Genomic DNA, 26,928 nt, shown 5'->3' on the forward strand with positions numbered 1-26,928 from the left:
ATCTAAATAATCAATTTATAAAATTATTAATTTTTTTTACTACTATACATAAATTAATATAAATTGTACTGATTTGAATAACTCATATATGTTGAACTTTACCGAAAATATTATAATTCATAATTTCGCCCTCCACGTAAAACTTTATGGCTGATGGAGCCAAATATGGATATACTTTTATTTCCATTAAATTCTAAAATTCAACTTTATGACTTACGAATTTTAAGCCAATAAATTTTATTGCCCGCGCATGCAACAAGTGTATTATAAGTTATTTTTAATAACTTTTTTTTATCATTTTGTACTCTTCAATATAATAAAAATACAAAAATCTTGTTTTATTGAAAATAATAATAATTCACTATTTATAATTTTAATTTAATTATAATTTAATTTTCAAGCTTGAACTCAACACAATTTAATCCCTGTAGATTCAGGAAATAGATTTGGCAAGCAATAGGCAAGAGAAGTTCAAAAGGGAGGGATCTCGGCCAAGATGATTCGTGAAAGGGGGAGAGAAATGTACACTAACAAGGCAAAGGATGAAATGCAATTTTATTGACAACCACTTTAAGTTACGGTCCAACTTCAACGAAAATAAATAGGAAAAGAGAAAGAAATGTAAAATAATAATAGGACAAAAGGTAGATTTGAAACCATATAAAGAAATTAAAATAATTGGACACATGATAGATTTGTAATTTTACCAAATAATCCCTCCATCTTAATTTAAATGATACTTTTAAATAAAATTTTACGTAGTAATAACACTTTTTAAATACATTTTATAATCTTATTTTTTAAAAATAAAATATAAATTTTAAAAAATATCCTTAATTTAATACTTTATTATAAAAAAATTAGAGAAAGAAAGTATAATAGAAAGGATAATATTAAAAAAATATTATTAATAAAATTTTATTTTTGTCTAAATACTTTATATTTTGGCATGGCATGTCCACCCCAAAAATGTCTTGTAAAATGGAGGGAGTACTCCATAATCTAGATGTAGAACTACAAACTATATCCACAAACGCGCATAAAATTGTGGGATTTTGTGTTGTAGTTATGAAAAAAAATATAATAAAACATTAAATAATTTTTTGTGTTGTAGAAAGTTTTCAGTGCACGTGGAATAGTAATTTCAAATGGAATTTATGAAAGGTAAGATGTATGGGGTGAAGTGTGATATTTTTAAGAAACAAAATCTTGTCATTACTAAACCTTAAAAACTACCCCAATCTCTTTCCATTTATAAATTATTTTTAACATTTTAAACTTCAAACATTATTAATTTTGTTTAAAAATTTAATAAGTTTTTAACTTTATACCTCTATTAGATATACCTTCTCTGTTTAAAAATGTAAGACATTTTTTAAAAAGTTAGATATTAAAAAATATAAGACATTTTTAGTCTTCTAAAGTGTAATCATTGCTTTTTTTTTAAAGTATCCCTATTGATAAATGACTTTATATTTATTGTAAGGTATTTAATAGGAGTAAATATGAAAAGATAGAATTAGTTTGAAAGTAGGTAATTACTTTATTGGAGGGTGAGATTAGGTTAAAAATACTTTATAATTTTTAACGGAGAAAGTATATACTTTAAAGATAAAATATTTTAACATTTAATAACCTTTTTGTTTTATCTTTTTTGACCTATGCTTGTTTTTTAAACTGTCATAGTAAGTGTTGTTTTTTTTTTGTTACTTGTTTTGTTATTGAAGAATAACTTTCCCAATATTTAATAAAAGTAAAATGGTAAAAATATAAATAATAATAATCAAAGTGTCCTATAAATAGGGGTGAAAATAAATCAAGTCAGGCCAGACTTTAGCTAAATAAGCCTGAGCCTGTAACATAGGTCTCAAGCTTGAGCTTGCATGCAGGCTTTTTTATGAGCTCAAACATGAACCTATGATAAGTCTAGCCAAGTCTAAAGTCTGGCCAGGTCTAAAGCCTTTATAAAGGCCCTTTTCATATGTAGTCCTTTAAAAAGGTTTTTAAATTTAGGCTTCAAAATTTTTAAGTAGGCTCAAAGCCTACATTTTTGTCTAAGCCTTAAACCTTACATATTTTAGATTTTAAATAGGTTTAAAAGCTTAAAACCTATTTAAAGCCATTATATAATTAAATTAAAATAAAATTAAAACTTGTAATAAATTCAAGTAAAACATATTTTTAAGAGTTACAACTAAAATTTAGCAACAATATAATACAACTAAAATGAAATTAACTAGCAACAATACAACCTAACAAATAAAGGATAGCAACACAATCAAGACTTCAACATAATCTCATATTGTTCAAATGGCTCCTACACAATAAAAGAATGAATTGAAAATAAGTAACAAGTTTAGCATAATCCCAATTAACAATACAACAAGTATTAAAAGAAATAAATTTTTACCTTTTCTTTTCTCTTCAACCCATATTTGTGGTGAAGCTAATCCCTATCATAAATAAGAATTTCAATAGATTCTTCATTCAATCTAGCATGATATTCATCAATCACCCTTTTTCCTACACTAAATGTGGATTCTAACGCCATAATTGAGATAGGGACAGCTAATATATCAGCTGCCATCTTTGATAAAACTTTACCCTGTTGTTCTTCCACTACTCTAAGGCACAAAAAGATGAAGAATTAGGAGTTAGAATATAAGGATCATCATTAATGTACATTTTCAACTCTAATTTAAAAGGAGGAACTGAATGCCTTTGACAAACCATGTTCAACATTCATTGCATCCCTTTATCTTTTTATGGTACAATAGGATTTGTCAAGGTGGTGCCATCAAAATTCACTTCACTAGCAGAAGAGTTTAAGTCATCTTTACACAAGTCCATGTACTCAAGATATAATTCCTCTAATGCTTTTTTTAACCTTTTCAACATTTTGCTTAGCCTCGGCTTTTGGTTTATATGTCAAGGGGAAGCTTATTTCAAAAAACTAAATTTGATCTTTGGATCCAAAACACTTGTAATAGACATCAACAAGTTGACTTCCCCCTAATATTTATCAAAATTTTCTTTCATAATTGTTGCCATCTTACTCATGAATAAGTCAAAAGACTTTAATGCATCATCAATAACTTATTTTACCCTATAAACTTCAATCAGATATAAGTTGGAAGTTGGGTATTCACTACCTGAGATAACATGAGTGGCATCATGAAAAACCTTTAAGAGGTTACATACTGTCTCAATCTTTTCTCAATCCTCAAAAGATGATGCATAGTTATAATATGGCTCTTTTAAATTATAAGCTAAAAAGGCATGCTTAAATTTCATTACAATGGTCAACATCAAGAATGTAGAGTTTGATCTCGTAGGACAATCAATAATAAGTTTTCTTTCTTTAACTCCCTTCAACTCAATTACTTCACAAAAATATTTCAATCTTGTATATGAGCCATTTATGAACTTGACACTTTCACGACCGTTGTGAATGATATCTTTAATCTTCATAAGGCCATCCTATACTAACAAATTCAAAATATGTGTGCAACATCGAACATGAAATCGTAGCCTACCAATTACCAACTTGTTCAAAGGCAAGTTTTCTTTCAAATTTCATATGCAAAAATCATTATAAGAATCATTGTCAATAAAAACTGAGAATATCATGTTCTTAACGCCCAATGATCTCAAACATTTGAAAATGACATTTGCTATATCTAATCTTTGCATTAGAGTGGGCACTTTGTAATATCCTCCTTCTACTAAACCCTAATTTAACTCCAAATCTTAATTAACAAACATATTGAATTAAGATAATTAACATATGCCAAGTTTTAAATGGGTGAAAAAGTTAGGATCCTAAATTTTTAAAACTAAAACCATTTCCAATGATCTTTGAAGAAATAAATCAGAGTTCACGATTTATGCGAAAGCATGGAATCATTTCAAACATAAGTGCATTTACTAAAGGATCAGAAAAACAAAGTGATTCTACAAAAACTGGGGTGTGCGCCATGGTTCATTAAACATGCACCGTAACGTGTTCGCCTCTATGCCATACGCGCAGCTCGTGGCACCATGTGCCGTGGCGTATTGTATAATCTGTGACAACAAATTCTGCTATCAATTTGACAGCTTTTGGGTCAACTTTCGTAGTGCTCTATTCCTCCGTCTGACATCCATTTAATGCGAATTAAGTGTCTACGAAAAACTCTTTCCAAGCACCAATTAATGGCTTTAGTTTTATAATCAAATTATTATACAATTAGAATTTAGACACTCTTTCCAAAATTTATGCTTTTTCAATCTTTTTCACAAAACTAGGTGTTCAACTTATTCACCAAAAGCTAATAGCCATTGACACCACTTAAAACACATGCAATACACTAAAACTCACTTGTGTAATGCACTATGTCATATCAAATATGTAACAGCCCTCCGCTCACCCCGCCTCCCCGAGGTCTTTTGCGGCGCTGGACACTCTCCCCCTAGGCCCCACAACAGGGCGACCCCACCCCTTACGGTGAGCATCAGGAGACAAAGGCTTCTTCGCAGTAGTGTGCGGATTATTCCCCTTGCGGAGAGCCTCCCCAGGTTCGATCCTCCAACCTCTCCTACATAACAAAGTTGAGGCTGAACCTGGTACCATTGAAACAAATTTTTTTTTAAATAATTTAACTCAACCATAGTTGGGTTACAGCCACCCAACACATTTTTATATCAATAATTTCAATATAAAATATTTTATAATTGGCTTCAACTCACACACTATAACATTTCAGATAAATTTTTACCTCCCACATGCCATTAGGCTAAATCACATTTGTCCATCCTTATACTCCCAACAAGTAAACTAAATCACATTTGTCCATCCTTATACTCCCAACAAGTAAAATAAGCAATTTAGTCAATTTTCAACACAAGCCAGTTATTTGACCTTATAATCATGCCATTTTAATCAATCCAAAGTAAACCTAATATTAAAATTACAGTCATCCAAATTGTACCAAAAATAGAAATAGTTTGAAAGGCATGATTACATTTATATATTCATATAATTGACAATAAACAAAAAGCCCTAATATTGACAATATAACACATTATAAATCATAAATTAAATATCCAAAAGAGACAGTGGATCTATACCACTAAGCCTCTGGGACTCCTCCATGTGTCACTCGTGGCTCTTCTCTTGAAAATTGTTAACCACATAATGAGACTCAAAAGTCCCAGTAACCAAAGCCAACTTATGATAGTGTATACAAACAGTTAAGTGTGTGCTTACTAAGTGAGAATTAAAAATAATATAATTCCAACAAATATAAGAAATATTACAATAAACACAAACAACCATCCTTATATCCCTCCATTAACCTCGAGCCGTAGCCCTCACTCGGTGCTAAATTACCCGGCCAAAGGTAGATTAGCCCTAGCCCTTACAAGCCACCTATTGAGCTCCAATAGGGGCGTACCACGTGGCACATAAATACATCAATAATAGCAAGTCTCCCAACACCTCCCACAATAATCAAACAAATTCATAATAATATTGCACAATTATACAATATTACAAAATTCATAATTTTCTCGATAATCACGCAATTAACATGAAGTAACACTAATCACAAATTAAAAGCATGGTTACCTTGTGGCTTTTTCAATAAATTATTCCTTAAAATTTCTCTCTCACCACAATCTTCACCAGTAATACAATCTACAAATAACATATTATTTATAAATATTAGTTTCAATTTTTGAAACTAATAAAATAATTCTAATAATAGAATTAAAAATATAACATAATTCCTAATCTCAATTTAATACAAATCTATAGTTAATACTATTAAGTAAAATTTTTAACTCCTCTTTTAATTATCAATAAACATTAATAATCTAAAAATCAATTTCTAAACTAATTTCTATTATCAAAATTTTCTTTTTATTTCATAAATTCGTATCTAAAATACCCAAAAATTAAAAATTGATTCTCTAGCTTAGAATCATAATCCTATAACCATAATAATTCATTTCTCATCCCAAATAATCATCTAAACCTCAATAAATCAATATATATTTTCAGATCTAGTTTAGAATTTGATCCATAAGCCACAGATTCAAAGATCATCAATAAATTTATACTCTAGAACATTTATTATATTACTGACAACCTCAAAAATCATATTTATTCAACATAAATTCATCCCTCTTCCAGATCTTAAATTTTCTACCACTACAAACTCAGAAACCAAAGAAGAAGGATGATTAAGAAAAAATTTTAGAACACTTACTTAGTCTTGAAAAGCTTAAAATCACACCCTAAATATCCTATTAAAAACTCTTACCTTAAAACCCAGCACCGGTGAAATTGGCTCACAGATGCTCTCTCTGCCTCAGCTCACGCACGAAAGAAGGAATGAAGAAATGAAGGAACAGGTGAGTTTGTATAAAAATTCAGTGGGTCCCACACATTTTTTTATTATTTCTTCTTTTCTCTCTCTCCCCTTTTTTTTATATTATTATTATATACAATGATTGTTGTGGGCGGCCGAAAGCAATTTTGTTCTTCTTCTTCTCTTCTCTTTTTTTTTGCATACCTTTTCCCTTTTTTTTATTATAATAATAATTTAATAATATTTTTATTTATTTATTTTTTTAATTATTATTTTTTTTAATTTTTTTAGAATTATATCCTAAGTTAGATTTAATAATCATCTCTTACTAATTTTCTTACCTCTAAATATTATTTTTTTTAAATTTCTATTAACCCAAATTAACTATTAAAATTTAAATTGGGATGTTACAATTCTCCCCTCCTTTTAAAAATTTTGTTCAAAATTTGAAGTTAGTAACTATTAACTACTTACTTAATCAAAAAGACGAGGATAATCACGTCGCATACTGTCCTCGGTCTCCCACGTAGCATCACCTGGAGTTGTGCCCTTTCAGATTACTTTAACCAATCTAATGGTCTTGTTTCTTAATTGCTTGTCCTTATAATCCACAATCTCTTTCGGTTCAGCTTTGAATGTTAAATTCTCCCTGAGTTCAATCTCCTCGGGTTCAATTATATGGGAAGGATCTAGTTGATACTTCTTTAATTGTGATACATGGAATACATTGTGTATACCAGCAATTTGGGTGGTAATGCTACTTGGTACGCTACTGGTCCAACTCGTTTTAAGATCTCAAAAGGCCCCATAAATCTTGGTGTCAACTTCTTAGCCTTAATAGCTCTTCCAACACCAGTTACCGGAGAGATTTTCAAAAATACATGGTCACCTACTTCAAACTCAAGCGGTCTTCTCCTCTTATCCGCATAACTCTTTTGTCTACTTTGAGCTGTGAGTAATTTTTGCTTGATTAAAGCAATCTTTTGGGTAGTCTCATCAACAATGTTTGGCCCCAAAACAGTTCTCTCACTTAATTCTGTCCAACACAGTGGCGATCTACATTTTCTTCCATACAATGCCTCATAAGGTGCCATCTGAATGCTAGAATGAAAACTATTATTGTAGGCAAATTCAGCTAATGGCAAATGACTATCCCAATTACCTCTAAGCTCAATGGCACAAGCCCTCAACATATCTTCAAGAGTCTGTATGGTTCGTTCTGTCTGCCCATCGGTCTGGGGGTGGTAAGCGGTGTTAAAACTCAGACGAGTACCCATGGCTTCCTGTAATGACTTCCAAAAGTTTGATGTGAACCTTGGATCACGATCAGATACGATATTTATCGGCACTCCATGCAATCTCACCACTTCTCTTATGTAGATTTCAGTTAATTTTTCAAGAGAATACGTGATATTGGTAGCAAGAAAATGAGCTGATTTGGTGAGTCGATCTACGATTACCCGTATAGTGTCATGACCAGAAGATGTTCTAGGCAATCCTATAATAAAGTCCATAGAAATGCTGTCCCATTTCCACTCTGGAATATCAAGAGACTGTAGCATTCCGGCTGGTTTCTGATGCTCAATTTTTACTTTCTGGCAAGTCAAACAACGAGTTATATGTTCAGTTACATCTCTCTTCATCCTTGAGTTAAAGTATCATCCAGGGAAAGCTAACGTAGTCGCCGACGCTCTGAGCAGGAAGCTTGTACATATTGCTCACATGATGGTCAAAGAACATGAATTATGGAGTAGTTTCCATGCAGTAAATGTAGAAGTAGTCGAGAATCGTTTGGCTGCTCTACACATTACTGAATTTGAGAATAATTTTTGGGAAGAAATTAGAATTGCGCAACAGAAGGATGATTATTTGAATAAGATTAGGGTAGAGATTGGAGCTGGAAAGGCTGAACATTTTGATGTGACCGATGATGATGTCGTAAGATATAAAGGTAGAGTGTGTGTGCCTAATGATGCTCGATTGAAAAATATCTTACTTGAGGAGGCTCATCAGAGTAAATATACCATTCACCCAGGAGCAACTAAGATGTATCATGACTTAAGACGTGGTTGGTGGTGGCCAAGGATGAAGAGAGATGTAACTGAACATGTAACTCATTGTTTGACTTGCCAGAAAGTAAAAATTGAGCATCAGAAACCAGCCGGAATGCTACAGTCTCTTGATATTCCAGAGTAGAAATGGGACAGCATTTCTATGGACTTTATTATAGGATTGCCTAGAACATCTTCTGGTCATGACACTATATGGGTAATCGTAGATCGACTCACCAAATCAGCTCATTTTCTTGCTACCAATATCACGTATTCTCTTGAAAAATTAACTGAAATCTACATAAGAGAAGTGGTGAGATTGCATGAAGTGCAGATAAATATCGTATCTGATCGTGATCCAAGGTTCACATCAAACTTTTGGAAGTCATTACAGGAAGCCATGGGTACTCGTCTGAGTTTTAGCACCGCTTACCACCCCCAGACCGATGGGTAGACAGAACGAACCATACAGACTCTTGAAGTTATGTTGAGGGCTTGTGCCATTGAGCTTAGAGGTAATTGGGATAGTCATTTGCCATTAGCTGAATTTGCCTACAATAATAGTTTTCATTCTAGCATTCAAATGGCACCTTATGAGGTATTGTATGGAAGAAAATGTAGATCGCCACTGTGTTGGACAGAATTAAGTGAGAGAACTGTTTTGGGGCCAGACATTGTTGATGAGACTACCCAAAAGATTGCTTTAATCAAGCAAAAATTACTCACAGCTCAAAGTAGACAAAAGAGTTATGCGGATAAGAGGAGAAGACCGCTTGAGTTTGAAGTAGGTGACCATGTATTTTTGAAAATCTCTCCGGTAACTGGTGTTGGAAGAGCTATTAAGGCTAAGAAGTTAACACCAAGATTTATGGGGCCTTTTAAGATCTTAAAACGAGTTAGACCAGTAGCGTACCAAGTAGCATTACCACCCAAATTACTGGTATACACAATGTATTCCATGTATCACAATTAAAGAAGTATCAACTAGATCCTTCCCATATAATTGAACCCGAGGAAATTGAACTCAGGGAGAATTTAATATTCAAAGCTGAACCGAAGGAGATTGTGGATTATAAGGACAAGCAATTAAGAAACAAGACCATTAGATTGGTTAAAGTAATCTGGAAGGGCACAACTCCAGGTGATGCTACGTGGGAGACCGAGGACAGTATGCGACGTGATTATCCTCGTCTTTTTGATTAAGTAAGTAGTTAATAGTTACTAACTTCAAATTTTGAGGACAAAATTTTTAAAAGGAGGGGAGAATTGTAACATCCCAATTTAAATTTTAATAGTTAATTTGGGTTAATAGAAATTTAAAAAAAATAATATTTAAAGGTAAGAAAATTAGTAAGAGATGATTATTAAATCTAACTTAGGATATAATTCTAAAAAAAATTAAAAAAATAATAATTAAAAAAATAAATAAATAAAAATATTATTAAATTATTATTATAATAAAAAAAAGGGAAAAGGTATACAAAAAAAAAAGAAGAGAAGAAGAAGAACAAAATTGCTTTCGGCCGCCCACAACAATCATTGTATATAATAATAATATAAAAAAAGGGGAGAGAGAGAAAAGAAGAAATAATAAAAAAAATGTGTGGGACCCACTGAATTTTTATACAAACTCACCTGTTCCTTCATTTCTTCATTCCTTCTTTCGTGCGTGAGCTGAGGCAGAGAGAGCATCTGTGAGCCAATTTCACCAGTGCTGGGTTTTAAGGTAAGAGTTTTTAATAGGATATTTAGGGTGTGATTTTAAGCTTTTCAAGACTAAGTAAGTGTTCTAAAATTTTTTCTTAATCATCCTTCTTCTTTGGTTTCTGAGTTTGTAGTGGTAGAAAATTTAAGATCTGGAAGAGGGATGAATTTATGTTGAATAAATATGATTTTTGAGGTTGTCAGTAATATAATAAATGTTCTAGAGTATAAATTTATTGATGATCTTTGAATCTGTGGCTTATGGATCAAATTCTAAACTAGATCTGAAAATATATATTGATTTATTGAGGTTTAGATGATTATTTGGGATGAGAAATGAATTATTATGGTTATAGGATTATGATTCTAAGCTAGAGAATCAATTTTTAATTTTTGGGTATTTTAGGTACGAATTTATGAAATAAAAAGAAAATTTTGATAATAGAAATTAGTTTAGAAGTTGATTTTTAGATTATTAATGTTTATTGATAATTAAAAGAGGAGTTAAAAATTTTACTTAATAGTATTAACTATAGATTTGTATTAAGATTGAGATTAGGAATTATGTTATATTTTTAATTCTATTATTAGAATTATTTTATTAGTTTCAAAAATTGAAACTAATATTTATAAATAATATGTTATTTGTAGATTGTATTACTGGTGAAGATTGTGGTGAGAGAGAAATTTTAAGGAATAATTTATTGAAAAAGCCACAAGGTAACCATGCTTTTAATTTGTGATTAGTGTTACTTCATGTTAATTGCGTGATTATCGAGAAAATTATGAATTTTGTAATATTGTATAATTGTGCAATATTATTATGAATTTGTTTGATTATTGTGGGAGGTGTTGGGAGACTTGCTATTATTGATGTATTTATGTGCCACGTGGTACGCCCCTATTGGAGCTCAATAGGTGGCTTGTAAGGGCTAGGGCTAATCTACCTTTGGCCGGGTAATTTAGCACCGAGTGAGGGCTACGGCTCGAGGTTAATGGAGGGATATAAGGATGGTTGTTTGTGTTTATTGTAATATTTCTTATATTTGTTGGAATTATATTATTTTTAATTCTCACTTAGTAAGCACACACTTAACTGTTTGTATACACTATCATAAGTTGGCTTTGGTTACTGGGACTTTTGAGTCTCATTATGTGGTTAACAATTTTCAGGAGAAGAGCCACGAGTGACACATGGAGGAGTCCCAGAGGCTTAGTGGTATAGATCCACTGTCTCTTTTGGATATTTAATTTATGATTTATAATGTGTTATATTGTCAATATTAGGGCTTTTTGTTTATTGTCAATTATATGAATATATAAATGTAATCATGCCTTTCAAACTATTTCTATTTTTGGTACAATTTGGATGACTGTAATTTTAATATTAGGTTTACTTTGGATTGATTAAAATGGCATGATTATAAGGTCAAATAACTGGCTTGTGTTGAAAATTGACTAAATTGCTTATTTTACTTGTTGGGAGTATAAGGATGGACAAATGTGATTTAGTTTACTTGTTGGGAGTATAAGGATGGACAAATGTGATTTAGCCTAATGGCATGTGGGAGGTAAAAATTTATCTGAAATGTTATAGTGTGTGAGTTGAAGCCAATTATAAAATATTTTATATTGAAATTATTGATATAAAAATGTGTTGGGTGGCTGTAACCCAACTATGGTTGAGTTAAATTATTTTAAAAAAAAAATTTTGGTGTGTTACAATTCTGGTGGTTCAATGGTACCAGACTCTGCCTCAACATTCGCTATGTAGGAGAGGTTGTGGGTTTGAGTCTGGGGAGGCTCTCCGCAAGGGGAATAATCCGCACACTACTGCGGGGAAGCCTTTGTCTCCCGATGTTCACCGTAAGGGGTGGGGTCGCCCTGTTGTGGGGCCTGGGGGGAGAGTGTCCAGCGCCGCAAAAGACCTCGGGGAGGCGGGGTGAGCGGAGGGCTGTTACATTAAAAGGCGCTGACTCAATGGTACCAGACTTCGCCTCAACTTCGTTAAGATGGTAGAGGTTGGAGGTTCGAGTCTGGAGAGGTTCCAAAAGACCCCCGTGAGGGTGGGGTGAGGAATAACCACTGTACCACCAGTGAGAAAGCCGACAATCATGTGGTGACATGTGTGTTGTCCAGCGCTGGGAAAAGACCCTAGAGAGGCAGTGGTGACCCAGAGTGCTATTAATAATGTAACAGCCCTCCGCTCACCCCGCCTCCCCGAGGTCTTTTGCTGCGATGGACACTCTCCCCCCAGGCCCCACAACAGGGCGACCCCACCCCTTACGATGAGCATCAGGAGACAAAGGCTTCCCCGCAGTAGTGTACGGATTATTCCCCTTGCGGAGAGCCTCCCCAGGTTCGATCCTCCAACCTCTCCTACATAACAAAGTTGAGGCTAAACCTGGTACCATTGAACCACTTGACTCAATGGTACCAGACTTCGCCTCAACTTCGTTAAGGTGGTAGAGGTTGGAGGTTCGAGTCTGGGGAGGTTCCAAAAGACCCCCGTGAGGGTGGGGTGAGGAATAACTACTGTACCACCAGTGAGAAAGCCGGCAATCATGTGGTGACATGTGTGTTGTCCAACGCTGGGAAAAGACCCTGGAGAGGCAGTGGTGACCCAGAGGGTTGTTATAAAATACTTACAATCAACAATTTTAATACTCAATCCCATTCATTCAAAAACATAATAAAAGGGAGTTTAAGCACATTTTCATCAAGCACTCCACATTCAACACATAATATGCTTAACTCTTACTTACATTAGTATTTTAGCCTTATCACAGATATCACATTTCATAATCTCACTCTCTAAGGCCTAAAATATACTTACAATTTACAAAACACATAATGTAAGTAAGGATCAAAATGGACTATTCCTAATTGGCAATTTCAAATGTCATATACACATAAATGCTCAAAAATAAAGAGGCCTTCTAAATAGGATCGCAGTCTTAAGCCTCTAGTTGCTTTTCTCTATCCAATCCTCTTGAGCTATTCTCTGTAATATGGAAGATAGTAGGGTAAGTAGAAGATAGTAGGGTAAGTACAACTACTCAGTAATCAAGGTCCAACTAACTCATATTAATGCATGTCAATTAATTTAAATACAAATGGCTAATGCAATAAATTCTCCAAACTGTGTAAAATGTTCAAAAGCATAAATTCACGATTTCAGGCGTAATAACACATACTTATAAAATAATGCTTTTTAACAACTTTCATATTAAAAAGAGTTTGTCACACAATCAAATGACATATACTCGAAAGGGATTAAGACTCAATTTATAATATTCATCATTAGAGTCACAATACAGACAACCATGTGCCCTATCTCACTACATGCACGATCACACCTCCCTTATATCCTCATTATTTCTCTGATATGAAATCATGGGCTATAACACAATGTGATAGTCTATAATTTGTGACTTCTATAGCCTAAACACTTATGAAGGGATTACCCCGTCAAGGCTCACCCAAATCACTTGTGAAACATGGTTTCTTCCATTTTCTCACACTATAAAGTGTCATACTCCCTAAACTAGCTTCCTCATTGAACCAGTAGATAGCTAGCTAGGTTTGAGTCCCTCATTAAACCACTAGGATAGTCCGTCCTTAAATAAGTGGGACAATATGAATATAATCAATTCGGGCAAGCCATCAACTTAAATAGGAGACATACCACATGAATTTAATTTTATACTCCTCTTTCTAGGTGAACTCCCACCTCTTAAGATAATGCAATGCATATTCATGCAATAATTCACGTTTAACATAATTCATAGAACCCTACATAACCCATTTTGTTGAACTTAACCATTTATTATTAAACTCCTTACAATATATATATACTCATAAAACTTCATTGACAAGGAATCATTGTACTCTCTAAATGTATTTTCATTGAACTCAAAATCAAACAAGTTATCAAATTTCATATTTATCACAATCATTGTATTTCACACATTCACAATCATTGAACTCATTAAATTTTAAAATCATTGAACTCTTATCAACTCAAATCATTGAACTCCAAGGAAATCACATCGTTGCACTCCCATAAAAAGCAATCATTGAACTCCCAACAAATTTTGATACAAAAATATACTAATAACATTCTCTATAGATTGCATTTTTTTGCAAAAAATCATCATCGTGGATTTTCAAATAATTTATGCCACATTTACATTTCAATCAATTTCACATAATTCATAATTCAATCATCACTTATCAATTAATAAACTGAGTAACATACAAAGGCACAAGATAAAATTCCCTAATTATCTCAAACCTTTAAAAGGTTAAAGTTTTTATCCCTTAAATACTCACTCTTCACAGGTTCCAAGAAGCTAAAATGGTACCAATAAGGTTGCTCTACAAGCAATTACAATATAGTTTATCAATATCTACATTAATCATAAATACCAAGTTTTCTTAATTCAACTTCCATTAACTCTATTTAAGTCAATGGGTTCGAACCCATAGTCTTTATGGATCAAAAATTACTATTATTAACTAAACCCTAACTTCCCCCACTAGGAAAATGGAAGAGAGAAGGATTTAAGTAAGAAAGCTTATCTTTAATGTTTAGGAACTCTAAAATACTCCCAATATTTAGATTCTTCAAGTCTTAGCACTACTCTCCCATTGATATCCAGTATTCCTTTATTCTTCCTCTATTTTTTGGTTTATTTCACAAACTTATGACAGCAGAAATGTGACCATACGCCATGGCGTATGGCATAGAGAGCATCTCCCAGACGTATTGCTACACATGTGTCGCGGCGGCTTATCCACAAGCCGCGGCGTGTGGCACAGAATCTTCCCTCTCAAAATTTCTTCCTCTTTCATTCTCGAGTAACCCAATTCTCTTTCAGACTCATGTTTAAGGCTGAAATTGAAACCAAATATACCCGTTAGGCTTCTCTAGCACATATCTCACTAATACACTTAATTAATCTAATTAGGCTTAATTAATCTGGTTTAAAATTGAAGATGTTACATATTTATAAAAACTCAAAACTATCTTTTGAATATTCCAGCTTGCATCAACAAAATGACCTAGAACAACCATGTATTCAGATACTTGGTGACTTGACTTCCACATATCTATTGTAATGTTAACCTTACTCACATTATTCAAAATATTTTTTATGGTGCCCTTCTCAGCCTTATACAATTGCAAATAATCATTTCTTATTGTCTTATGAGTGACTGTTCTAAAATCTATATTTGTATATTCAAAAGCCCATACCTAAATTTCATCTTCCACAATGCTAAAAAGGATGCTTATGCACCATAATAATACTAGTAATGATTTCTTTCATCTTTTCATTAGAGTATTTAGACCTAGGAACAATAAAAGGATTACTTCTTGATTCATTAGATAGGTAGAATTGTAAATGGGTTTGCTTATTTTGGCGAGAAATAGCAAACTTTCTATACAAGAAAACCTCTAAACGCCTTTTGAGATAGCTAGTGCTAGCACCCCTTCCACTAGCAGATAGGTTTTCCTTACAATACAAACACATGGCTTTCGTGACAACATCAAGAAATTGAATTTCTTCAAATTCATTCCATACTGATGAAGTTTTTTTGTGCTTTTTTGCGATAACACAATTTTCACTACTTCTATTAACTCATTCTTGTTGAGTGTAGTATTGTTAGTGTTATTTTCTACTAGATGAACTGAACTAGTAATTGATGGAGCCTGGAGGTGTAACATGGTTCTTAAGTTGCTGTTCAAGTTAAGCTCCTTGAGAATGAATAGATTGATATATTAGGCAAAACAACATGGGAGTGAATCTAGTTCATTTTTTTTTACCCTCAGACTTTTAATTGGCCAATTTAAAATTTGCTAGAGTTGAAATCATTTTAGGGAAAATGACAATTACAAATCTCATAAAGGCATTAAATAAAAAAGTGAAATCATTTTAAAAGACCATGGTCCTTATTTACAATTAAAAATTCAATGAGTTTACGAAATTACCTTGAAAGCAAATGCAACAAATAGCTTATCGAAGTCCCCTTTTTTAGTGTAGAAACCTTCTCATCGCTTTAAAGTTGCTTGGTTTGCCTTCAATCTTAGTCTTCATGCAAAGTTGGGCATCTTGTAACCTATATCTTGGTCTCCAATGAAGTGGGTCATCTTGTAATCTGTGCATGTGTATTCTTCAATTTTTCTAGTCTAAATATGTGGACTATAACTGGTTTGATAATATTATAACTATTGAAATCACCAATATGATATGAGAGTATTTTTAACCTTAGCTGCGAAAAATAGGAACCATGCTTGGAAATATATTATTTTCTAACATAAAACCACAAAAATTAAAATTTTTACAACTAATGCTATTCAAATTAAATTGTTCAAAGTTGGGATTGAAAGAAGACAAGTCTATCCATGATTTACACATTGGAAAACAACTCATATCTAATTTTAGTTTATAGTTTTCCTAAGTGACGTTAATAATATTCCCAATGCATATTAGCTAATTTTAGCTGTTAATGTTTTAGCCAACAAATTACAATCTCAGCTTTATATTAGAATTATATATCACCAATGTTAGCAAATTTCAAAGTTATAGCCAAACAATTTCATCCAAAATGTTAACTGATTTCAGTAGTTAGCATTTTAACTATCCTAAAATTTATAAGGGACTAGTCATGCATTCATGTGTTCACAACTAATGCTATTCAAATTAAGTCGTCTAAAGTTGAGATTGAAAGAACATGAAGTTGTTCATGAATTACACATTGGAAAACAATTCCTTTTTAAGTTTGTTTCCTGGTTTTCCCAATTACATTAACAATATTCCCAACTCATATTGGCTACTCTTAGTAGTTAGCATTTATCCAACAAATTACATGTGCACATATTCAGTAGTTTGAGACCACTTTATGGAATTGACGCACAAGAGGAGCCAAGTTTTAAATTATTAACCTTGAGAAAGTTGTAGCAATAACATTTAGAAGATTTAGCAGTATGGTCATGTAATTTCAATTGTGACTTAAGGCATTTTCAATATTGATGTAAGGTAAATTTAACAATTATGTCATGTATATTAAACAGCAGTGTTAGATATATTCAGTGGTTTAGTAAAATAATTCAGTAGTTCTTTATTTTTTTCCCCATGCTCTTACTGTGTGCAGGTGAAAGGCTAAGATATATAATAATGTTGGTAGGGAAGGTCCTCTGTTCTGGTAATTATCAATGAAAAAGATTCATGATGTAATTGGCATCTAGAAGGATTAACTATTGAAATTAGCTAACATTCTGAATAAAATTGGTTGGATATAATTATGAAATTAGCTAACATTCATGAGATATAACGCTAGTATAATGCTGACATATCTTTATTTTTCGTTTAAATATATGCCCATGTAATTTGTTGGACAAGTGTTAACTATTGGAACTAGCTAACATGAGTTGAGAACATTTTCGATGTAATTGGGAAAACTAATAATCAAACTTGGAAACAGTCTATTCAAATATGATTCCTAGTTTTTGCAACTATGTTTAAAAATACTCTCATCATATGTTAGTGATTTCAATAGTTATAACACTTTCAAACCAACCACAGGTTCACATATTTAAACTAGAAAAATAGAGGAATGCACATGTATGGATTTCAAGATGACCCACTCTATCGAAAACCAAGAGATGGGTTACAAGATGCTCCACTTCATCCAAAAACCAATATTAAAGACAAACTGAGCAACTTTGACGAGACAATAAGGATTTCATGCTAAATAAATGAGACTTGGATAAGTAATTTGCTACATTTGTTCATAAGGGTAATTTCATAAACTCATTAAAGTTTTAATTCTGAATAAAGACTATGATCTTTTAAAGAGATTTCACTTTTTCAAGATTTGAAATTGTCATGGCCTTTCCAAGGCTTGTAATTGTCATTTTCCCATCATTTTAATAGCTTTAAATAGTTGATTCCGCTATAAAAATTACTTTAATTGAGTTGTAAATATTTTTACTCTCAAATTTGTAGTTGACAAACTTAAAATTTACAAATACTTCTGAAATCATTTTAATTGAGTTGGAAATTTATTTGAAGAGCATTATGAAATCATTTTATTTGAGTTGGAAAATTTTCTCCTCCAAGACTTACAAGCTTAGTCATCATTCTGGAACATTTTAGTCAAATTATTATTTTTGAAACTACAAAAAAGGACCATGGCCCTAAAATTCCATTTCGTAATTTTGTGGTTTTGTCCTCCGTGTTTGCGATTTTCCCTATTTTTAATCATCCACATGCATTTCTCCCAAAAATAGAGAATAGAAACAAGAACAATGCATGTGCAGTATTCGGACAATTATAAAACTGGAGACCCAATTTCTTGATGAAGTCTCTAATTGGCCCAATTCACATGGAGGAACAAAATACGCGAGATCCTAAGCCCAGTTATGGAATAATGCAATCTCAATCACAGCGTACCATTCTTAAATCTCAAAATTTAGACCCTTTTATTACCAAAAAAAAAATATGACAGTGAAAACATGGAGAGAGAGAGAGAGAGAGAGCGTTGGACTAGCTAAATTTTAAATAACGACGGTTTATAGAAAATTTAAAATTATAAAAAAATTATAATAAAACATAGATCCATAAATTTTTATATATATAAATTAGGGATATAGTTGAAATTTAAATAAAAATAAAAATAAAAATTCAAATTCAAATCCTTATACATCCAAAAGTAATCTTACTGAAATTGTTATACAAGACTTTTTAGTTATCAATATACCTAAAAATATTGGTTATTAATAAAATAACAATGATATAGTGTAAGCGTAAGTAACTCAACATAATAAAATAATGACTAAAGTATACATTTAGTTCTATAACTTTATATAAGGTTTAAATTTGATCCTTTAATTTTATAAAATATCTTTTTAATCCTTTAATCCTATCATTGTTAATATCAAATGATTATTTTTTGTTTCAATCATTATTATTTTTTTAAAAAAATTAAACTTAATATATCAATATTTGAAGATATTTTGTTAATATTTAAAAGTTTAATGTAAAAATTTATTGAAATAAAACTAATAGTATCAAGTTTAAAGAACTAAAAAGACACTTTCTAAAGTTAATAGATTAAAATAAAATATTATGTAAAATTAAAAAATTAAATATATATTTTAACTTAAAATAATGCTTGTTATTGTTATTGAAGTGGGATTTTAGGGTGTGTGGAATATGGGCACATGTTTGAAGATCTTTGGATGTTGAAATCAGTTTGGTCAAACATGTAGGAATCTAAATTTAAGGGGCTTGTTTGGATATTCCTTTAAAATTAATTATGAGATCCAAAATTATAGTTTTGGAAAAGATCTTCTAAATGCTCTCAGTTTTCCTAAACCCCATTTGATTCTAGAAACTTTGTTTTGCATAAGCTAACCAAACACTGCCAATTTTTTCAAATTTCATTTAGTTTTTGACACTCTAAATTATTTTTTCTTTTTTTTAGTAAGTTGACCTTGCAAAATAAATTTTAAAAAATATTATCCAAACATCATCATGTTTTGTTAATTAATTTTTTTTCACAACCAATTTTCTCTAATTAAAATCCAAACACAGCCAAGGTTGTTTTGCAATGATCAAAAAATTTGGTTTGTGTGATTGAAATGCCAAACATTGGAACATGGGATCAGTTTTTGTTAACACCTAAGATCCTTACTTTCGGCACTTCATCACTTTTCAGGACAGATCATCCCTTAAGTATCAAATACTAAAATAACACAAAATCATCGCTTGAATATCCCTTTCATTAGTTTTACTAAAATCATTCATACTTTTTTTTTCCTATTTTTGGAATCAACGCTTATATTTCATAAAATTTATTGAGCTATTCATTTTTTTTATTTTAAATTTTTATATTAACAGATAACAAGTTATATAGAGTAGCTGAGTTACGTTCAATTAATTGAATCACCCTTTAATTTTTTTTAAATACACACAATAAAAATTCATTTGATTTACTAACACTTTTTAATTTTTTATATAGTTATATTATTTGAAGATGTTCAAGGAATAAATAAAGTTTTCCATCCATGACTAATAAATAAGGCTTCGTTTGGTATGATAGAAGAGTTTTTAATGAATTCGGATTCAGAATTGGAATCAAAATTGAAATAGAATTAAATTTTAAAAGTGTGTTTGGTATGAATATGAAATTCTAATATAATAGTAATTTGTATATGTACTTAAAATAAGAAAAGACTAAATTGTCCTTTTTTCTCAAAATTAAAAAGACCTACTTTGTTATAAATGGACAAAAAAGATAAGAATAGTGGAGTTCATAAATTGAATTCAAGGGAATTAAAGCAATTCTATGACCAATATGAAGGAATTGAATTCTAACATTTTTTATGAAATTAAAATTTTTAAGAATTGTAACTTTTGCATACCAATCATACTTAAATTAGAATTTCATTTCTGATTTCATTTTTACCTTACCAATTCAATGCTATTAAATATGACATAAGATTTGATGGTCTAAACCAATTTGAATGAAAAAGTGATATTGATAAAGTTCCCTCCTATTGAGCGAAAAACAAAAACATTGGATATCAAAGAATCATTTTTCTTTTAATGAGCAAGAAGATAGTGTTTACATTACTCCCCAACTCATGGCACTAAAGCATTACCTTGTAAATTTAATTAGCCTTTTAATTTATAAGAAGACAGTGAATATAAATCGTATATAATATATTATGGGAGCCAAATAAATAATACAGTTACAATATTATATTGTATATTAAATTATACATCTGGATTTTATACAAGCCAGACAACTAAAACCTTAAAAGAGATTTGTAGGCTTCATTTGGTGTGAATGTATGAGCAAGAATATGAGTCGATACTAAATTATATATGCAGTATATATTATATTCACGTTGCCATGTTAACAAAAGTGCCCCTAATTAAATTGGTAAGACTCAAATATGATGCGATAATAATTAATAGATCATTGTATTAAGAAATATTTATTACATCCCAGAATAAGAATAACATAATTTCTAAGTAACTTCGTTCGCTTTATCACATGAAAAGTTTGGGTGATAGAGTCACAGAGAGTTTATCAGGACTGAAACATGCTTTTAAGAATGTATACAAAAAAGTTACATGACCCAAATAACGAAGGATACTGATGGATCGAGTGAAGATGTACAGTAAATTTGCACGTCCTTCTATTCAAATTATTTAAAGCAAAAACAAAAATATCGCAGCCTCGGACGAACAAGTCAATACCGAAAACAGAGGACTGTGAGTGACTGTCCCGCCACTTGCAGAGAAAGATGAGGTGGGGAAGGTCAGGATACATACAGGATAACAAGAAATAAATAAATGATAAAAATATATTTTTTTCTCAAAGTACTTTTGAAAAACACTTAACATCTTACTCTTAAAATAATTAAAATAAAATATCTTTATCTTTATCTTTAAATTCTTACATTAATCATTAAAAATATTAATTGAAATTACTATCAGGAAATTTAATATTAACGGCAAAAATATTTTAATTTAATTATTTTGAGAACAGAATTATTTCCACCAATGGATGCTCCTTGAAAAATCAAGAGCAAAAGTACCCTTTTATAAAGCACTTCAGAGTATACGAGCTTGAGCACAAAAGCATAAATATTCCAACCCAGATAACGTTAATCAGTCTCTTTCTAAGTCTATCCTCCACAAAGTCAGAAACTTTCTCATACACTCACAGTTTCAAAAGGATAAATCTCCTCCTTGTTTTTTTTCCCTCACTAGACAATATAGCATAAGATCCAGTCAATCCGTCTAGTTAATTTTATAGGATAAATGAACGATTCGGTTGTCAGTATCAGAAACATGCAAAAAAAAAAAAAGATTAATGGAAAAAAGTAAAAACCTACAGTCCCATTTATAAGTCCAATTTTAAAAGGTGTATTTGATCTCATTTATAAATCACGGTGCGTCTTTTAAAGTAATATTTGAGAGGAATTTTCAAAATTATCCTTCATGAGAGAGAAAAAGTAACAGGACATTACTTTTTAGATTTATTATATAGGGGTATGTTTGAAATTTTACTTACTTTTATTCCTTATACTTTTATTGTATTGATATTGATGAGATTGATAAAAATGACTTATAAATAGGACCGGAGGGAGTAAATACAAGAAAAAGAAATTGAAAAAGATTTTTTTTTTTTTTAGTTTATCATCATGTGGGTAGTTACAGATTTTCTCCTTAGTGAGACGTTAATACGCTTTTCTTGCTGAAAATGCTGCGAAAATTGAAAAAATTTCCACTGTTTCCGGTTCCGTTACCAGCGCCGCCGCTAACTCCGCCGTTTCTGCCACGGGTACGAGTGGCACTTCTGGTGGAGCCGCCCGCCGCACTAATGTCGCTGTTCTCGTCGTTTCTGCAAGTCAAATGTTGCTTATAACCGATGCAAGTGGGGACATTCAAGCTCAAAACCCTGGTTTTGGCACCGGCGGCGGAGGTGGTGGAGGCTACTTTACTCCGATGGGTCGTGGTTGTTTCTTTCTTTGATCCCTTTTCAGTATTTGGGTCTTGAATCTTCGAGCGACGAACCTGCCAAACCGGGCTGCTCCGTCCTAAATGGACTCCGGCCCGACCCGGACTGCTGGGCCATTTCCTGGACTTGGACTCTCCGGCCGAATTACTCCGCGAGCACGGCGCGCTGTTGACCCTCCGAGTCACCGGAGCTCCGGGGAACAACCTCGGTGGAGCCCCGGCGGACCTGCTACGGGAAAACGGCCATATGTTGATGTTCAACTCAGCGGAACTACCTCCACCTCCACTCTTCCTCTCTTTCTTCTTCCCTTTCCCTCTGTCCTTCTCTTCTGGACTGTTCATTTCGGTGTTCTTCTTCTCACTCTTCTTAAACATGTCCCTCCACCGCTTGGACGCCGAGAGCACCGTCGTCATAGCTGACCCTGTTATCGCCGGAGACGACTCTGGTCCAGTTTCCGGGTCAGGTTGAGGATCTGCTTCTGGAAGTGGTGGATCTAGTTCTGGCGTTTGGGATTTGGGTTGGAGAGGAAGCAGGTGGAGAGGGAGGAGGACGCCGTCGGCGATTAGTTGATCGGCGGAGTGGAGGTTGGGTTGAGGGAAGCAGGGGTTCCGGACCATCCAGAACTCGAATTCGGGTGACTTGCAGCAATAAGTGTTATGGCTTCTTGGAGAAGTAGCTGGGGAATACGGTTGAGGGGAAAGGGTTTCGGCCTCCATGAAGGGGTGGGGGGAACGGAGGGGAGGCTAGGGAATGTGTTGCACAGGAAGAAGAGGATGTTGCAGAAGTTGGATTGAGATGGAAGAAGAAAGAGGAGTCACGAAAGAAGAAAATGAGATGGATGATGATTTTAAGAGTGAAGGTGACGAGGTGGGGTCCACTATGCAGGGCATGAGAATGTTTCATAGAAACTTACCATTTGGCAAAAGGTAATTGGCGGAGTTTAACAGAGTAAGGAAATGCCATAATAGTTATAACATGGTACTCCTTCCTTCCCTCTCAAATTATAAAATATTTTTAAATAAAATTTTATATATTAATAAATTTTATTAAATATATTTAATAATTTTATTTTTTTAAAATAAAAATATAAACTTTTAACAATATTAATCATTTAATATATTAAAAAGTAAAAATTAATTATAAAAAAAATAAATTTAAAATTTATACATTTAATAAAATATTAATATACTTAAAATTTTTATATTTTAAAATAAAAAAAACTCTTTCATCATATAATTTAAAATGAAGGAAGTAATATGATAATTTAGAGCTCACTTGTTCAATCTAACTCAATCCAATTCAAACACATCCAATCATGTTCAATCCAGTAAAACTATTGGTCTAAAAAATTAAAAAAAATTAGACTAATTTCTTGAATTGGATAGAATATTTTAATATAATTTTAATTATTTTTAATATATTTAAAATAGTTTAAATGCATTATTTCCTTCATTTACATTTCACATTTTTATTTAATATAATTTTAATTTAATTGATTTTTAAATTATTAGTATAATATATGTTACTACCGAAGTTTGTTGAATGTTGGACATTATAATATAAAAATAATTTTTTAAAAATATGTGAAATGATTAATTTTAATAAAATTCACAGGGAGTATATTTTATGACAGTAACACATCAAAATATTTTAAATTAAGGAATGATGACTCAAATATAATATTAAATATTTATTTAAATAAAAATTATTTTGTCACACTATGAGGCTTGAACTGTTAATATCTACGTATACCTTATTTTACCTTTATTATCTGAGATAGTGTTAAATGGTTAACTATAAAACCTTAAAAAATGTTTTTTTTTGCCCACAAATTATAAAAAATGTTTTCAAACTTATATTGCAATGTTTTATTTTTTTAGGTTTAAGTTAAGACTATTTTTATATTTAGTTAAATGTTTATTTAATGATTGATTATTGTTTATACACACACATATTTGAATATGTATTTAATATTTTACGTAGTAATGTACTATGGAGGAGTACTTTAATTGAAACAAAGACTATTGTAGCTTATTTCTTACAGCAGAGGCAACTGATATAGAACATCTTTTTATTTAGAGGAAGTAAATTTAAACATTTTTCATGGGAAAAATTATAACTACTCCAATTCCATATATGTATCGTTTTTTTAATTAGAATTAGAATGATATTTAAAATATATTTTTAAAATAATTTGATCATCTGACCGTGCATTTTTTAAAAAAATTTATAACAAATATTCAAAAATTATTTCTCACTTGACATGTACTCATTGTTTAATAAGTGACGCATAGTTGTGCATCATACCCACGGTTACATTTTTTTACCGGCTACTGTTACAGAGGATTCTTATAATCTCACGTACAACGTCAAGTGCCTGTGGATAATATAACTTATCTTGTATGTGTATTGATTATAAATACATTATAATTATAGGAGAAAAATAATCTCATTTACTTAATGTGTTTATTTTCAATTAAATTAACACATGTAAATTTTATATAAATTATTTACTTTATAATAAACTTGTATTATTAAGTTTATTAGTGTAGTACTATTAGTATTATTTTCTATATGATTTTAAGGGCGAAGGTGACGAGGTGGGGTCCACTATGCAGGGCATGAGAATGTTTCATAGAAAGCTTACCATTTGGCAAAAGGTTATGGTATAAATTAAAAAAAAGAAGGGACATAATTAATTATAGAGAGAAGAAGGGTAAATTTAAAATTTATGCATTTAATATAATCTTAATATACTCAAAATGTCTTATATTTTGAAATAAAAAAACTCTTTTAAAAATGCCATATAATTTGGAATGGAAGGAGTAATATGATAATTTAGGGCTTACTTGTTCCATCTAACTCAATCCAATCCAAGCAAATTCGATCTTATTCAATCCAATAAAAATATTGGTCTAAAAGACTGAAAAAACTAAAAAAATTATACTAACTTCTCAAGTTGGATAGAATAAAAGACTAAATTTTCAAATCATTTGATCCGATCTGATTCTATGAAATTATTTTAAATATATTTTATATTTAAGTAGTTTGAACGCATCGTTTCCTTCATTCACATTTCACCTTTCTATTTAATATGATTTTAATTCGGTTGCTTTTAATTATTGTTAAAATGTATGTTAGGCATGTTACTAAATTATTGTTAAAATATGTTGTTAAAATTATGAATTTGAATCATTTAAATTTTAATTAATTTTTTGTTGTTGTTAGATATTGTTATGAATTTTTTATGATTATAAATATTTTTATTTTTTAATAAATTTATTAGGATAAAATGAATTGTTACCTCTCATAAGAGGAAAAAAAAAGCTAAGTAAGTGCTAACTAATAAGATCAATCTCCTAATTATATGGATCAAATCTAACCTTGTTAATGTTTGAGTTACAACTAGATCAAACTAAATTATGGGTTACCTGATCTAATTCTTTTATGAAAGAGACTAAACTTTGAATTAGATTAAAGTCTAATCATATCCAGTCATTTGTACATCCTTATAGTAATTCGAGTGAATGTAATCAATTCAACCAATAAATTATTAAATTAATATCTTGATTGATTTAATAAAGTAATTTATTTATAAGCAATTAATCATGATTTTGACTTTTAACCTATAAACCAATATTTTAACTAGTTAAATTATCAATTCAATTTTCAGCATCTCTCCTCTAGTGAATATGTTGGACATAGGATGAGACATGCTAAGGAAAAAATATTAACAATATAGATTAATATTGAACTAAGTTATTTTTCCAAATATTCTATTCAACTTTATATTCTTGGTTAAAAAAATATAAAATATTTTTTGAAGGGTTGAATTTAAAAATGTTGGCAAAAAAATTATTATTTTTGTAAGTGTCCCTGATAAATAAATCACTTTATATTTATTTTAAAGTGAAACATCCTATTAAATATAAGATAAATATAGAGAGTTGATGTTACTCCCTCTTATATATAAGATATTTTAACTGAATTACGCAAATTAAAAAATTAGTTATCTAATTAAAAGCACAATAATATTTAATTTTTCCCCCAAATATTGTAAATAAAAAAAACAAACTCCCTTTTCAAAGTAAATTAATGATAGTACTTTTTTTTTAACTTAATAAGAGTATAGTAGTCCATTCATTAAAAAATATGCTAACAACTTCATATATTTAAGAATAAAAAAAGATTCTAGAAAATCTCTTTTATCTAGAGACAGAGGGAGTAGTTTGAAGACAAATAACCACTTTATTAAAAATATCTTATATTTTTAATAA

General features: G+C 31.1%; 1 protein-coding gene across 1 annotated transcript; it reads right to left on the reverse strand.

Annotated features, from left to right (window-relative positions):
* Positions 1-22,280: 22,280 nt before the first annotated feature.
* Positions 22,281-23,473, reverse strand: LOC129293506 (uncharacterized). Its single transcript, XM_054931513.1, has one exon. It carries the CDS (start codon positions 23,365-23,367, stop codon positions 22,360-22,362), a length of 1,008 nt encoding a protein of 335 aa, XP_054787488.1. The 5' UTR covers positions 23,368-23,473; the 3' UTR covers positions 22,281-22,359.
* Positions 23,474-26,928: the final 3,455 nt, after the last annotated feature.

The sequence above is a fragment of the Prosopis cineraria genome, unplaced genomic scaffold (assembly GCF_029017545.1).
Source record: "Prosopis cineraria cultivar Desert tree isolate PC_DT_omini unplaced genomic scaffold, ASM2901754v1 PC14, whole genome shotgun sequence".
Lineage (NCBI taxonomy): Eukaryota > Viridiplantae > Streptophyta > Magnoliopsida > Fabales > Fabaceae > Prosopis > Prosopis cineraria.